Source organism: Westerdykella ornata, assembly GCF_010094085.1.
Source record: "Westerdykella ornata strain CBS 379.55 unplaced genomic scaffold EI97scaffold_8, whole genome shotgun sequence".
Taxonomy (NCBI): domain Eukaryota; kingdom Fungi; phylum Ascomycota; class Dothideomycetes; order Pleosporales; family Sporormiaceae; genus Westerdykella; species Westerdykella ornata.
In genome coordinates this window covers 187,989-202,279 of record NW_022986858.1, presented here as the reverse complement: position 1 = coordinate 202,279, position 14,291 = coordinate 187,989, and the positions used below count along the sequence as shown (strand labels likewise).

Below are 14,291 nucleotides of genomic sequence, written 5' to 3'. Positions count from 1 at the left end.
GTTGTGACAATAATGGAAGCCATCTCTCCCATTGCCATGTGGACAACGAGGGGCTAGATAGAGCAGAAAAGGGCTGGGGCTCTGTGGTAGCTACTGATGAACGTTACGTTGAACCACCTCCCCCCTTTTTCCCTCTGAGCTCTCGAGTCCACAGCTCCCTCCCCAACAACTCCAAGTCACTACAGGAGTGGCAGCACAGCTCCTGAGTGGCTCCGAGGGGGTGCAGCTGGAACCGACCGTCACTGCACCTGAAACTGCTCGAGGCGCGATGCGGGAAGAGGCGCTGACAAGAGAGGACAAGTCCTGGAGGAGAGCTCCTATGAGCCACGTCAGCATAAATAACCTGAAGTACTACTTACTGCTTCTACGGATTATGTATACATGAAGGTAGCCTCGGACACAGTAGCCGTGTCTAAGCAATCGGCTAGTACTACACCATCCATCTAGTTGACGTAGTGATGGACACCATGACAGTATTATCAAGGGGCCGAGCTAAGTCCAAGTGCACCAGCAGAGCTACAAGTACATGACGCATTATGACTTGCACTTGACAAAATCAGTCAATCATCTTCTTTTTGCACCCAACTTGGGCAGGATGCATTTCATCAATTGGCCGCAGGTGTTGTTTTGGAGAGGCACAGGCGGCTGTTGCGTTTCAGAAGCCTTGAGGGGATGGAAGGGCTTGGCACTCGTGTGTTCCAAGGTTCCCCGAGTGTGAAACAGCCACACGCACGCCACAACCCCGGCCGATAACCCTGCCAGCCCTGTCTTGCATATCACCCAAACCGCGTCGCCTACACTTACCTTCCTCTGACATCAAACATACCCAACCCGACCGACCACCATGCCCGCCGATTCGGATCCAGGCGACAACATGGAGGTGGATAACGAAACACCCACCAGTACGGCACATCATGCGGCGCCTGCTGCTGCGTCATCGCCCGAAGAGAGCGAGTCGGACGAGCTGCCTGCGGACCTCATGGTCGTTTCGCGCGCCCGGAGATCAAACGCCGGCAACCGCATGTCGACGCTCCTGGCCCAGGCCGCCGAGGAGGAAGAGTGGGGGGAGGAATGGGAGGAAGCTCCCAACGAGGAAGACTTCGTCGAGGAGGCCGCCAACGACCAGGACGACTACAATCTGGAATCGTCGTCGTCGTCTGAGGACGAGGACGAGGGCGCCGACGACGAAGCGGGGGAGAAGGAGCTGCGCCGTGCCGAGAGGCAGGAACGCAACAGGAAGCGCAAGGCTGTGCCCAATCCTTTTGCTGCCCGTCTTGCTGCTGCCGTGCGCAAGAAGGTCAGGGTCGACGTGCCTCACACAGAGGTTCAGCCCGTTCATGTACCACGACCCAAGAAGAAGTCCGAACGAGCATCATGGATCCCCATGCCCGAGGACGGCCCGACACGAACTTCGTCTCGGAAGTTGACGGTAGCAAACAAGGAGCATACATTGGCCAAGCTCAAGGAGAAGGACAGGCGGCGGGATGATACACTCGCTATGATGAAGGCCGCGGAGGCCCGGAAGGCGAAGAGCGAACATGCAGAGCTCACGCAGGCCGAACGGCTAGCGGAAGCAGCTCGGACGGAGAGGATGAACAAAAAGAGCCTGCACAGATGGGAGGAGGCTGAGGAACAGCGGGCCGCAGAGAGGAAGGCGAAGCTGGAGGCTCTCAAGAATCGCCAGATTGAGGGTCCTTACATTCGCTTCTGGAGTGGGCCTGCCATCTGGGTGGACGACAAAATCAAGTATACGGGCAAGGATGCGCCCAAGGTGGAAGAGCTGAGAGAGAAGCTGAACAAGGAGATCCCTTCCCCATCCAAGTCGAAGATGGAGAAGCAGGACGGTGGAGACCAACCTTCCGGTCCTGCACACGAACCTCCGCATGACCAGATTGAGAGCCAATCTCCCCGGATACAAGGTGAACCAGTCCAGAGCCAGCAGCAGACGTCACAAAACCATGCCGAGGAACCACAATCGCACGCTGTACAGGTCCAGCAACCTCAGCAGACGACGGGTCCCGATGTCCAAATACAAGAACCGAATCACACCTCCCGCGACCACGCATTTCCAGACACTCTCATGTTCCCGCCCCCGCAGACGACGCACTCGTTTCTGTCGGGTATAGAGCAATATGCTACCGACCATCCATCCGTACCGCAAGACCCTCACCAGCCATCAGAACCCATCTCCTCACAAAACAACCTCCAATGGTCCTCGCCGCCAGCGGCAAACGCTACTCAGAACCCCGTCTTCGACCCCAACGACCAATCCTCAATTCCACCAAACCCCTTCTCGCAGCCCTACCACCCCTCCCCCTTCTCCCAACCGCACTTCCCTCCCACCACCACCGACCCGGCCTTAGCTCACAACCCTCCCGACTCGCGCTTCCTTCTCCAACAGTTCCAACGCCCCCCTCCCCCTGCCCAGTTCCAGCCTCCGGCCCCTCCTCGCAAGAAGCAAATCCAAAAAGCCCTCCGCAACCTCCTCATCCTCTCCTCGTTCCCTTCACTTGACGACCTCCCGCCGTCTTCCACAGCAGCAACAGCCATCTCAAGCACTGCCCGCGTCCGCACCGCGTCCGCCCTCCGCGATCGCGACCGTTCTGCCCTCATCCAAATCTCCCGATCCCTGTTCGGTTGGTCCCTACAAGATGCGACAGCCTTTGTCAACGCGATGCTCAGCGCACCGAGACTCTCAAAAGCCAAGGCTGAGAAAGCTGCTGCAGCGGCGGATAATGCTGAGCGCTGCGTCATTACCAATAAACCAGCCAAGTACAGAGACCCGCGGACGGCGCTGCCGTACAGGGATCGCAAGGCTTTTCAGGTGTTGAGAGGGGTTGTGAGCGGGGACTTTGTCTGGTGCGGTGGTTTGGGATGTTTTGTTGGTGGGAGAGGCCGGGGGGGACAAGGAGTGATGACGCCGGCTAGAGGCGTGCCAGCGAGATTTTTGGATGGGGGTATGAAGGGAATGGCTGCGACTGGGAGGCAAGGTGCTGGTAACGTCGCTCCCGTGAATCCCGCTGCTACCCCTGCTGCGAATACAAGTGCTGCTCCGGATGGTGTCGGCACACATAGTGTGGCAGCTGTGCCAGGAGGGACGTCTGCACAGCAGCAGAATGCATCGATGATGAGCACGCCTGTATCCCAAGTTAAGCTTGAGGGACAGCCAGGGCAGTAGGAAGATGAGTGTACGAGAGACGGTAGCATATTATTAGAAAGATATCCTATAGACCTGGGCTCTATCTTTTCAGGCCATGGTAACGAATCAATGTTGTACTTTGTGGACAAAGAGTGTGAGTAGGGATTAGACTTTACCGTTGGTGATCGTGGGTGAGTGGTATAGGCTGTGAATGGTTTTCTATATAGGTTGTCCTTACGGGTTGTCACGCAAATCTAGGGTCGGAGACCTTATTTACATGTTACTTTGCTGATACTTCAGGGATCTGTGATAGACGTTTATAGTCCCTTTCCATATCTGGGGATGACGTCTCCCCGTCTTTGAGCGTCGTTGAAAATACCCTGGCTTATCCAGCCCCTGTCAGGAACCCGAGCCCCTCATCGACGCATCCGACAACAGCTCCAACCTGCCGAGGTCCCCGAAGCTCTCCACACCTCAGACCTCCGCGCTGGACTCGACAGTCATGAATCCCGCCATCGATCATATATCCCGAGTACTTCCTCATCCTCCTTGACTCCAAACCCGCTATCTCACCACCTTCAATCCCGCCCAGCCCTCCTCATCACCACCGCAGCCATGGCCCACCCAGCCGCCAACGACGACCTCCGCGTCGAAACCCTCTTCACCTTCAAAACCCACATCGCCCTCGTCACGGGCGGCGCCACGGGGCTCGGCGAAATGGCCGCCCAAGCCTTTGTCCAAAACGGCGCCCGCGTCCTCATCGCCTCGCGCAAGGAGTCCGAACTCAAGACCACTACGGACCGGCTGAACAAGCTCGGCCCGGGCCGCTGCGAATACATAGTCGCGGACCTGAAAGACAAAGCGGGCTGCCTGGCCCTCTGCGCCGAGGTCAAGAAGCGCGTCGATCGCCTCACGGTGCTGGTGAACAACACGGGCGCGACGTGGGGGGATGACTATTACAATTTCCCCGAGAGCGCGTGGGATAAGCTGATGAGCTTGAATGTGAAGAGTATCTTCTACATGACGGTGGGGTTGGAGGAGTTGCTGCTCAAGGGGGCGAGTCCCGAGAATCCGGGGAGGGTGATTAATGTCGCGAGTATGGCGGGGATTCAGACGGGGGATGTGACGACGGGGGAGGAAGGGGGGTTGAGTAAGCCTGGGCATGGGACGTTTAGCTGTGAGTGCTTTCTTTTTTTTTCTTTTTTTCTATTTTTCTTTATCGAGTTGGGATATCATTCTACATGACCACTCTGACTCGTTCGACCATTCCTTCCTATATCCCCTACTCCTGACTAAGCCCTCGCCCTCTCCATCCCACCCTCACTAACATCCCCCGCCTCAGATGGCCCCTCAAAAGCCGCCTGCATCCACCTCACCAAAATGCAAGCCTCGAAGCTCGCCCCCAAGAACATCACCGTCAACGTCATCTGCCCCGGCGTCTTTCCCTCGCGCATGACCCACTTCGGCCTCGACAAGTACATGGATACATTGCTCATGGGCCAGCCTACCGGCCGGATCGGCAAACCGAGCGATTTCGGCGGGTTGGTGCTGTTTTTGAGCAGTCTGGGGAGTGCGCATATGACGGGGAATGTGGTCGAGTTGGATGGGGGCAGTACGTTGAGTGGGTGGAGGGGGAAGAGGGGGGAGAAGACGGGGGGCAGTAAGATTTGAAATGGTTGGGTGGTAAGGCGGATGTCGTACATGGATGGTGTGGAGGAGCAGAAGGGGGGAAATGCGGTAGATGAGACGGAAGGAGATGTCTTAGTACCCCTGTTTACCTATCTATACCTATCTACACCTATCTTATTTCTAGGGTTAGAGAGGGTTAGGGTGAGGAACGTGTTAAGGAGAGGGGAATATCCCAAGAGATGTGGTGTTGAAGTTTGACTCGTTGTTATAGTCTTGACTGGTGCGTCTATGGAGATAAGTCGGAGATAGATGTAGCGCGTAGCGCTTATTGACCAGTCTTCCTCTTCAACTGAGGATGCACTCCTCGCCCCACCCATCATCTATTCCTTCTCCCAGATCAATTGCAGCTCAATAGCTGTCTAATACCTGAATAACGTCTTATTCTTGACGCTCGTCGGATGATTGTGCGTCTCACGGCCCCGAAAATTTAATCGCGGTTCTGGATCTTGGTCGAACCCATATTTAGATCGCTTGACGTCTAGACTTTGTAGAGACTCTGCGCGCAACTCAGGCACCGTCAACTCTTTTGGCGTAGTACCGGCAGCTCCGCGGACCTTTATTAACTGTATCCAGGAAGACGCAGCTGTTACGATACCTGTTTTCACGAACTATCGTCTAAGCGAGCCCTGTATTTGGCTAACAATGCCATCATGGGAAGGGTGTGGCTGACCTTCATCTCCACCAACTGGAGCGATCTATTGATTGAAAGGCGAGGCATTTCGCAGCCACCTCTACTACTTAAAGGATGATCTAGGCCAACCCACGTGTATCTCGTTGGTTTGGGGTTCCGCCGTCCCATCGCCAGTCTCTCGTTATAACTCCCTCTTTCTCTCTACCATTTTCTCTTTCCTTCCTTCATCACATACTAATTGACTAATATCTAATACCAACATGCGTGGGCTCATCTACGCTCTGGCGGCTCTTCCAGCCATCGACGCATTCAAAACGCTGGGAATCAGCAGAAACGGCCGCTGCGGTGCCGACTTTGGTCTCACCTGCAAGGGTAGCCAGTACGGCAATTGCTGCTCCCAGTATAACTATTGTGGACGTTCTTCCGACTACTGCAGCCCCAACAAGGGCTGCCAGCCTGGTTTCGGCGATTGCAGCGGCGCTTCTACTTATCCTCCATCACCTCCTCCGGCGTACAGCAAAGTGTCCACCGATGGAACCTGCGGAGGCTCCAAAGGCTATACTTGCCTGAACTCCAGATACGGCAATTGCTGCAGGTAAGTCTCCGATCAGGCTGTGCCCTGGTTTCAGAGCGCTTCCTGCTATCTCTGCACCACAAGAGCCTCATGGACTTGTCTGAAACCACGGCTAATCTGTCGACAGTCGCTATGGATACTGCGGCTCCACCAAGGATTACTGCGGAACCGGCTGCAACCCTCTCTTCGGATCCTGCTCCAGCTCCGGACCGTCCTCTTTCCTGACATCGTCTACAAAGGCTGGAGAACCGATCCATATCACCGTCACGAGCGTTGTGACACAGCCGACGACTCTCACCCTGCCTTGTGAAGAAGCGACTGTGACAACGACCAAGTCCACTACGGAAACGACAACGCTGCCGCAGACAACTATTACTATCCCTGGCGAGGGTGAGGTCACTACTGTCACCGTACCCACGACAGTGACTATCCCAGATGAACCCGTTACTACGACCATAACTGTACCTGGAGAGGATGTGACAACAACCATCACCATCCCCGGCGAGGCTGAGGTCATTACCGTGACTATCCCAGGTGAACCCGTTACTACGACAATAACTGTACCTGGAGAGGGTGTAACGACCACCATCACGATTCCCGGCGAGGGTGAAGTCACTACCGTGACTATCCCAGGTGAACCCGTCACTACGACTGTAACTGTACCTGGAGAGGGTGTGACAACAACTATCACCATCCCCGGCGAGGCTGAGGTCATTACCGTGTCCGTACCCGTACCTGGCCCTGAAGTCACAGTCACGACCTGCGCCGCTCAGAATCCGCCAGGTCCCGCGCTTCCCACGCAAGTCGTCGGCAACCCAGGGTTCGAGAGTACGGCTCAGCAGAGCGCTCCATGGCAACCCAACGACGGGGAGTGCACCAATGTGGCCGGCACCAATAACAATCCGGCGCATTCCGGCGCACGCAACTTGTGAGTCCTCGCACCTCTCTTCCCTATTTCCCCACATTTCGCTGACGGTATATACAGTCGATGCGGAGCCCTCACCAACACACACTTCTCTTTCTACCAAACGGTCAACCTCAAGCCGGGCGCCACCTACCAATTCGAGCTTTGGGCGAGGACGGATGTGCTCGACGCCTGCAGCCTTGACCCGGTGTCTCTGGGCGGCATGAGCAAGGAGCTCACGAATAAGCAGTTAAGCGTCGACGCGTGGTCGCCGAAGACCGCAGTGTTCCAGATCCCGCAGGGCATGACATCCGGTCAGCTCGTTATCGGTGGACGATGCGTCCCCGTTGCTGGCAGTGGAAGGCTCTATTTCGATGATATCACTTTGACTGAGCAGTTCTGAAGAAGACTAGGGTAGCATAGGAAATGCCTACATAGAGCTTGAGTGCGCATGAAAATAGTTTTGCGTCTTCCTAGTGGCATATCAACTCGTAACAAGACTCCATACGACGGAGTCGGCGGTGACCAGCGATGTTGCTGATAATCGGAGTTGGGAGAAACGATGTCCACGCATGAGGTGACGCTACGCTATGCGGACTTACTAATAGGCATGTTCCTGCAGATATCATGTTATTAGCCACGTTCAAGGCTGCCCAGGTTGCATGGTGCTTCGTGTCTCAGAACTAAGCGTTTTGGGCGTGGATGGCCCATCTGAGAGGTGTGCGCACTTCAAGACAGCACTCCTCAGTTCCTTAACGCTAGGATAATTCCTCCGCCACTTTCTTCTTCCTCTCAGATTGCCAAACCAACGACACTGCTTGACCTTCGAGCTTGATACCAGTAGGGGCTATCGATTCTTGCAACCTTCCCCCTTAGACTAGAGGCGAATAGCATGATGTTGTATTGTTTTGTAGATTTTCGTGAGTCAATTTTGCCTTTAGATGTTGGTTGTTGAAACCGAGAAAACTCCGAGGGTAGCCGCAAACTGGTTTACTTGTACAGTGGAAGAAGCTTGCGATTGGATGACGCTCTAAAGCATGATGGAGATTGAACATTGAATATACTTGAAAATAGCGAGCTGACGTCAAATATCGCTTTTCCTTGAAAAGGTCGTCCCTACGAAAGCCTGGTGACTGTGATAGTGGTCTTCCCTTTGCTTTGTGGGGGAAGGTAGCGTAACCCTGACATCATAGGGCGACCTTCAACTTTTCTGACTTCATATGGACCGAACGCCTAGAACTACAACCCGCCGAGCCTTCATAACACCTGGGCAATTTCACGAAATCAGCCGTTTCACCTGCAGACTGCAGTCCGACTCTCTACAATATCGTCAACATGTTTAGAGTCATCCTGGGATGGATTCATGCGATCCTTAACTGGATCTTGCTGCGGTTGAACCTGGTACGCAGTGGTGACGCGACTAGAAGGGATATGATGCTAACTTTCAATATTTTAGGTGTCGCATCATCAAGTCGGATGGACGTCACTCAACAGAAAAACCGGCGAGCTTGAACGGGAGCAGGAGCCGGTGATGAAGAAGATCAAGTTGGCCTTCTTGTTCAGCCCTTTCATGGAATGGCTCGACCGGACGCATGCCTTCCGCATGTACGTACACAACAAGACGCTCAAACAGGGTTTGTATTCTTCTGACCGGTTTCGAATCGGTTTCTAATGCATTGTCCAGGTAAAGCTGAGGCACGACCCTCTACGCACCAGCAAATCAAAGGGTTCGTGGACTACTACAAAATCAACATGAACGACTTCGATCCTTCAGACATCGAAAAGTACGGTTCCTTTGAGGACTTTTTCGTCCGCAAGCACAGGGAAGGCACGCGGCCCATTGCCGAGCCTGAAAACCCCAAACGCGCAATCGTGTGTGCGGATTCACGAGTAGTAACTTACGACACTGTCGCCGAATCCAAAAAGCTCTGGATCAAGGGCACCGACTTCAACATGACCAACCTTGTCATGGACGTCAATATCGGCAAGCGATTCGAGAACGGTGCTGTTGCGAGTTTCAGATTGAGCCCCCAAGATTACCACCGCTACCATAGTCCGGTCAACGGGGTCGTTAAGGAGTTCAGGAGTATGCCGGGGGAGTACTACGAGGTCGACCCGATTGCTATCAACAGCGACATCAATATCTTGACGTCCAACGCACGTGACTATATCCTCATTGATTCCAGGGAGTTCGGCGAGGTCTTGTTTGTAGCCATTGGTGCATCAGAAGTCGGCACCGTCTAGTAAGTTTTCCAACTACCACACGTCAGCCATCGGGGAACTGACACAGTCGTAGCATCCACGAGAAGTATCGAAAGAGGGGCACCGAGATCAAGAAAGGCGATGAACTCGGAATCTTCCAATTCGGCGGTTCGTCCATCGTCGTCGCCTTTCAACAAGGTCGTATCAAGTTCGACGATGACCTGCGAGATTGCAGCACGAATCGCATCCAGGTTGCGGTCGAAATGGGAATGAGCCTTGGTGTGGCCACGAGATATTCTCAGCCGAACGGTCCAAATGCTGGTCTGGGAGCTTCGTATGCTGATGTGGTCAAAGAGGAGTAAACGAGGCAGTACCTGATGCGTCTCGATCGAGGTTATGCATCAAGTCCGCCTTTGGAGGAGGTTGGAATGTTGAAGTATGATTTGCCGACTCTGACGTGGAGATTTTGCTCGCATGAGAGAAAATCAACTCCTGAGGGTCGTTGAAACATGTTACTTGCCATCATCAGGAGGAAGGACACTGATGGAGGCACAATTACTCCGAATGGTTGGCAGCAATGGACGATTCCAAGGTTGCGCGTCACTAGAATCGATAGTCCTAGTTATAATGTATATGCAAGTGTAAAAGTATTGGCCCTGTCGCTATCCAGTTCCTTCTAGCAGTTTTGCCATAGCGTCGGTAAATCCCGCTGGGAAACAGCAATTCCAACTTCCGCGAGACCGTTCTTAGATCCGTTGTGGAGATGAAATTGCTTCATTGATGGACAATCCACTCTCAGTCTGGCAGGATAAACCCCTGGCTTGTGCGTGGTATCTTGAACGGTAAACAGTGTGACAATGGCTTCAGTCTTGAGAGCGCATCAAGTATAGCGAACTGTTCTCTACCCAGTTTCTCAGTGACTCCTGATCGCCGTATTACACTCGTTAATCTGTGCTGCGTAATCATCAGTTACTGAGGAAGTAGCACTGCGCGGGTTTAGGTGTATTCCTAGTGACCTTCATACGTCTTTTTAGGGGAGTCTTCTCGTGGTTGCCACACCTGTAAATTATTTAGTTTTGCATCGTGGCGGGTTTGGACTAAGGCCGAGTTCAGGTGAGCTATTCGGACCTTCTTCATCGCAATGGACGTGGGGTTTACAAACCATAAGCACTCTGTAGCAGCAAATAGAGGAGGCGGATACATGCTGGAGGAGTTGGCATATCTTGGGTGGCGGGAGTTAGGCGCTGACGTTGACGATTGAGTTGAAGATGGGAATGGACTTGCTGACAATGTTAACGAAGGTAACGCCCCTGAAGATGGGCATCCCGATGGTACCATCCAAGCAATCATTGATGATAGAGTGATCGGGTGGATGAAAGAGGCCGCGGTGGAAAGTAGCAATTGAATGGTCGATAACTGGGAAGGCTCCAGGGGCAGGGACGGATCGCTCTCTCTTTACCGTGGCGGTTCATTTAGTGAATGCATGCTGGTGGATGCTACTTCTACAATGACTGTTGAGAGAGTTGACGCGTTGAATAATCCCCTGAGGAACCTGTCTGCAAGGACAATCATGTTCAAGAGATGTATCTTTTCGAGATGAAGCTGACAAGTTTTCCATGATGACCTTGCACCGTCGACAGTTTTGTCTTGTCCTATTAGCATCTTCTCTTATCCACTTTCCCGTGTTGTATGGTTTCCTTATGCCTTCCTTGGTTGAGGTTTCAATGTTAGCCCCGATCAAAGGAGCCATTCAATAGCCGAAGAGCAGCTAGGTACCCTACTTGCAACCGCCTACACAGCTCCCTTCGAAAGGTCGTTGTTGCACCGATGGAGGACAAAATCATTGTGAGCATTCGCAGCCCCGCGGTATTTCACCTGGAACATCTTCGAGGCGCATGACCCCAGGAGTTCAACTCATCGAGATTCCTGGGGTTGAGGAGATGGTGGGGTTTGGCCCATAACGGATTAGCGGTCTTGGCATGATACAACAAGTTTCGGAACAAGAGTTTTTCCGTCAGCGCCGTGGCAAGCTCGAATGTGCAAATGAGGCTTGACATCTGCTCAGCGTTTTTGCACTCACGACACTACCTCCACCATCAAATCTCCGTCCAAAGCCCACGTCTATATTATGACTTTTTCACCCGTTGCGTGCGAGGGCGATCCTCTTACTTCTTTCTCCACAGTACAAACCCCTACATTGGGCTATGCGGTGGAGTCTGTCAGCAAAGCCTGCAGTGTGCAAAAGTACACAGTAACATCAACCTTGGAAGCTCGGGCCATCGGTGGTAAACAACCTGGGTAGGGGAAAGTCGACGCCAGGTTCCACAAAAGATCTACTGCACAGTACAACGGCGCCGCCAATAGGCTCTGAAGAGCCTGTGTTTCAGATCCACCTAGCTTACAGCAAGTAAACACTGCTACAATATGGCTTTACTTAGCTAACGCTTAGAAAGTTAGCCGTTCCAAGCCGGGGATACAAATCTTCCATCGGTCACGATGACCAAGGACTGGGAATCTGTTCGAGACAAGATCAAAAAACTGTCGGTCGACCAAAAGAAATCTCTCCAGGATGTGCAAGCTATTATGGAGGCGAAGTATAACTTCAAAGCCTCGTAAGTCACGTGATTATCCTGCTCACCCGAAAGCAGCTGACACGAATTGGGGCAACAGAACAAGAGCATATCGCATGAGATTGAAAGAATGGGGCTATTTGAGGTATAAGTCTCGTCAAGGGGCCTCAACTCAAAGAGGGCGAAGCGAAACTCTGGAAGGAGGGGAGGCTGAGGAGAGCGAGGATGGGAGCGATCAGAGTGGTGCAGAGAGAGTGGACGCGAGTATGGTGAATGGGCTTGGGGTAGAAGAGCAGGTTGTTCCATCGACACTGGAAGCGTGGAGCCGAGGCTTGAGTGCGGTCAAGGAGATCTTGATGACCATGCTCGACGCTGTCTTAGACGAGGACGCCGAGAGGCTCGGGCCGCTGGCTGAGAAGTATCCGGATCTACTGCAGTCCCCCATTGGTCTCCCATTCGACACTCCTGACTCTCGCTTCTTCGACCATCCGGCAATCCAGAATATCGTCCTATTACAGCACCCTAACCAAACAATCCTTGACATCGCGGCTGCTTTACCATCTGGTGGGGCGCTGTGGGTTCTTATGGAAAATGGCGCTAACGGATCCATACATCCGCAGGGCATAGACCTGGCTCTCTACAATGCGATCAGGAACGGGCGAACATATACAGTCCAGAGATTGATAGAGACCGGCCGATCATACCCAAACGGAAATGCCGTTACGCACTGGCGACCTCTTTTGCAAGCCGCCTCCTGGAATTATCCGGATGTTGTCCGCGTGTTGCTCGACAAGGGAGCGGATGTGAATGAAGCTGCTCCGCTCTTGGGCGAATTGTCGTCCCGAACTGCTCTGCAAGTCGCCCTGCACGTACGGGCTAGAGAGTACGCCGGTCCAGTAATAAGAGAACGCTCAGAACGGATTATAAAAATGCTGCTGAATGCTGGTGCTAATATTTTCGCTCCTCTGCCAGAGGATCACCTGAACTCGACGGGCTGGCTCGTGGAACCATGGCAAAACAGCCCGGCTTGGTTTGCGGATCTTAGTTCCACTAGCCGGCAGTGTCTCGAATCCTTTATTCGCAAAGGTGGGGACCTGCAAACACCGTTTGCGGCTTTCCCCTGCACGGCGCCTATGGGAAACACACTGATGCACCAGCTGTTGTGGCATGCAAGTCCAAAGTTAGCTCGAGCCCTCATCGACAATATGGATCCGAGGCCGGAGGCAAATGGGACCGTACTGCATGAACTTGTGGGAGGCTGTCCAAATGCAAGCCGACATCCCTCGGACATCTTGAGTGACATATCCACTCTACTCAGCAGAGGCGCAGATCCGAACCTGCTGAACGTTCAGGGCGACACTCCATTGACGGTCTGCCTACAGCTCTGCCCGCCAGTGGATCTTGTTGCTCGTCTGGCAGCGCTACTGAAAGGAGGTGCTGACCCTGAGCTAGACGCAAATGGGATAAAGCCAGCTGTCTATGCCGCACGCACCTATGAAGAACCGTTAAGGTTTGAGGTTCTGGAGCTTCTTGTGTCGCACTTTCGAGGCTCCCATTCTTCCCTTGATTCTGCCTTGTGGGCTGATGGCCTATGGCCCATAGGCGACGACGTTTCCCTCGGTGACATTCTGGTGTATTGCGGCCAGAACCCTGGGAATGCCAGTTTCGACGTTTCCATGCAGCGCGTATTGCCTACCGATGTCATTCCGTCCTTCCGCGATGCTGCTATCAGTGTTGCGACGAAGAAACTTCTGGCCAAATATGAGAAGCTTGTCCTGACATCCGGAGTTCCAATGACGGCTTCTCAAAAACATGAACTACAGCACGTCATCACCCTACGGCAATTGAAAAACCTACCCGACTACAAGTTTTCTCAGGATTTCGTCATGGCCCTGATGAGGCCGAACTGGAATCCAGCTCTTATCAAAGGGGACGATATTCTGATGACAGACGTATCCGCACAAGTACCAACACCGTACGGTTTCCAATCCGGCTCTCCCATAGGCGTCCCGATCACGCAGTCACCCGCGGGATCTGCGGTTGTCTTCCCTTCACTGTCCACGGACACTGCACGCTTCCATGCTACGCCACCTTCCCACTCCAGTCCTAGTAACTCGTCTGGTGCCACGAACTCCTTCGTGCCTGATGCGACGTTAGTAATGTGGCCGGTGAGCAAGAGGACTGTCTTCAAGGAGCTAAATCCGGCGAAAATGGTTCGCAGCGACACCTGAGTCAACCAAGTTGGCAAAGATTGTGATTGATAGAAGGTGTTACTTTCGCTTCTTGTATTAAAGCCTAGACTGCCCTTTTCTCCTGGAATCTGAAGATCTAAAGCGGAGGATTTGAAGTCCGCCCAGGCATTCTCACCTAGTCGATAATGAAATTGACAAGAGTAACTATAGATAAAGCTTACAGGAGCGGGAGGAATTATCTTACAACCAGATAGCGGTTAATTTTCCCAGGCGTCACTTGGCTACGTTATTGCAAAACTCGATACTGTGGGTTGCCTTTTTGCTCGAGGTTTGTTGGTGAAATTCCTGATTCTGGCCCCGGCAATTCACCACGTCTTATACTGTGGAAGA

The 14,291-nt window shown here is 53.2% G+C and overlaps 6 protein-coding genes across 6 annotated transcripts; 5 read left to right on the top strand and 1 right to left on the bottom strand.

The window, feature by feature from the left end:
• Window positions 1-522: 522 nt before the first annotated feature.
• Window positions 523-3,352, top strand: EI97DRAFT_432622 (YL1-domain-containing protein). The gene has a single exon (XM_033798204.1). The coding sequence runs from the start codon at window positions 845-847 to the stop codon at window positions 3,176-3,178; it is 2,334 nt and encodes a 777-aa protein (XP_033654548.1). The 5' UTR covers window positions 523-844; the 3' UTR covers window positions 3,179-3,352.
• Window positions 3,353-3,754: 402 nt separating this feature from the next.
• EI97DRAFT_449789 (NAD(P)-binding protein) lies at window positions 3,755-4,810 on the top strand (the record flags this gene model as incomplete). The annotated part of the gene is made up of 2 exons (XM_033800239.1): window positions 3,755-4,316; window positions 4,482-4,810. 2 exons carry the CDS (start codon window positions 3,755-3,757, stop codon window positions 4,808-4,810), a joined length of 891 nt encoding a protein of 296 aa, XP_033654547.1.
• Window positions 4,811-5,728: 918 nt separating this feature from the next.
• EI97DRAFT_364423 (uncharacterized protein) lies at window positions 5,729-5,938 on the top strand (the record flags this gene model as incomplete). Its single annotated transcript, XM_033795004.1, has 1 exon — window positions 5,729-5,938. A coding segment is annotated over one exon (210 nt), but the record flags the coding sequence as incomplete, so codon positions are not given.
• Window positions 5,785-7,403, bottom strand: EI97DRAFT_305787 (uncharacterized protein). The gene has a single exon (XM_033794564.1). It carries the CDS (start codon window positions 6,996-6,998, stop codon window positions 5,943-5,945), a length of 1,056 nt encoding a protein of 351 aa, XP_033654545.1. The 5' UTR covers window positions 6,999-7,403; the 3' UTR covers window positions 5,785-5,942.
• An 869-nt stretch (window positions 7,404-8,272) lies between these two features.
• EI97DRAFT_416954 (phosphatidylserine decarboxylase) lies at window positions 8,273-9,870 on the top strand (the record flags this gene model as incomplete). Its single annotated transcript, XM_033796907.1, has 4 exons — window positions 8,273-8,338; window positions 8,394-8,571; window positions 8,622-9,180; window positions 9,228-9,870. The coding sequence occupies 4 exons, from the start codon at window positions 8,273-8,275 to the stop codon at window positions 9,499-9,501; spliced, it is 1,077 nt and encodes a 358-aa protein (XP_033654544.1). The 3' UTR covers window positions 9,502-9,870.
• Window positions 9,871-11,635: 1,765 nt separating this feature from the next.
• Window positions 11,636-13,940, top strand: EI97DRAFT_457742 (ankyrin; the record flags this gene model as incomplete). Its single annotated transcript, XM_033800846.1, has 2 exons — window positions 11,636-11,751; window positions 11,810-13,940. The coding sequence occupies 2 exons, from the start codon at window positions 11,636-11,638 to the stop codon at window positions 13,938-13,940; spliced, it is 2,247 nt and encodes a 748-aa protein (XP_033654543.1).
• Window positions 13,941-14,291: the final 351 nt, after the last annotated feature.

Bases quoted from the DNA above. Each gene is read 5' to 3' on its own strand.
- EI97DRAFT_432622 (XM_033798204.1), top strand. From the start codon at position 845: ATGCCCGCCGATTCGGATCCAGGCGACAACATGGAGGTGGATAACGAA.
- EI97DRAFT_305787 (XM_033794564.1), bottom strand. From the start codon at position 6,998: ATGTGGGGAAATAGGGAAGAGAGGTGCGAGGACTCACAAGTTGCGTGC.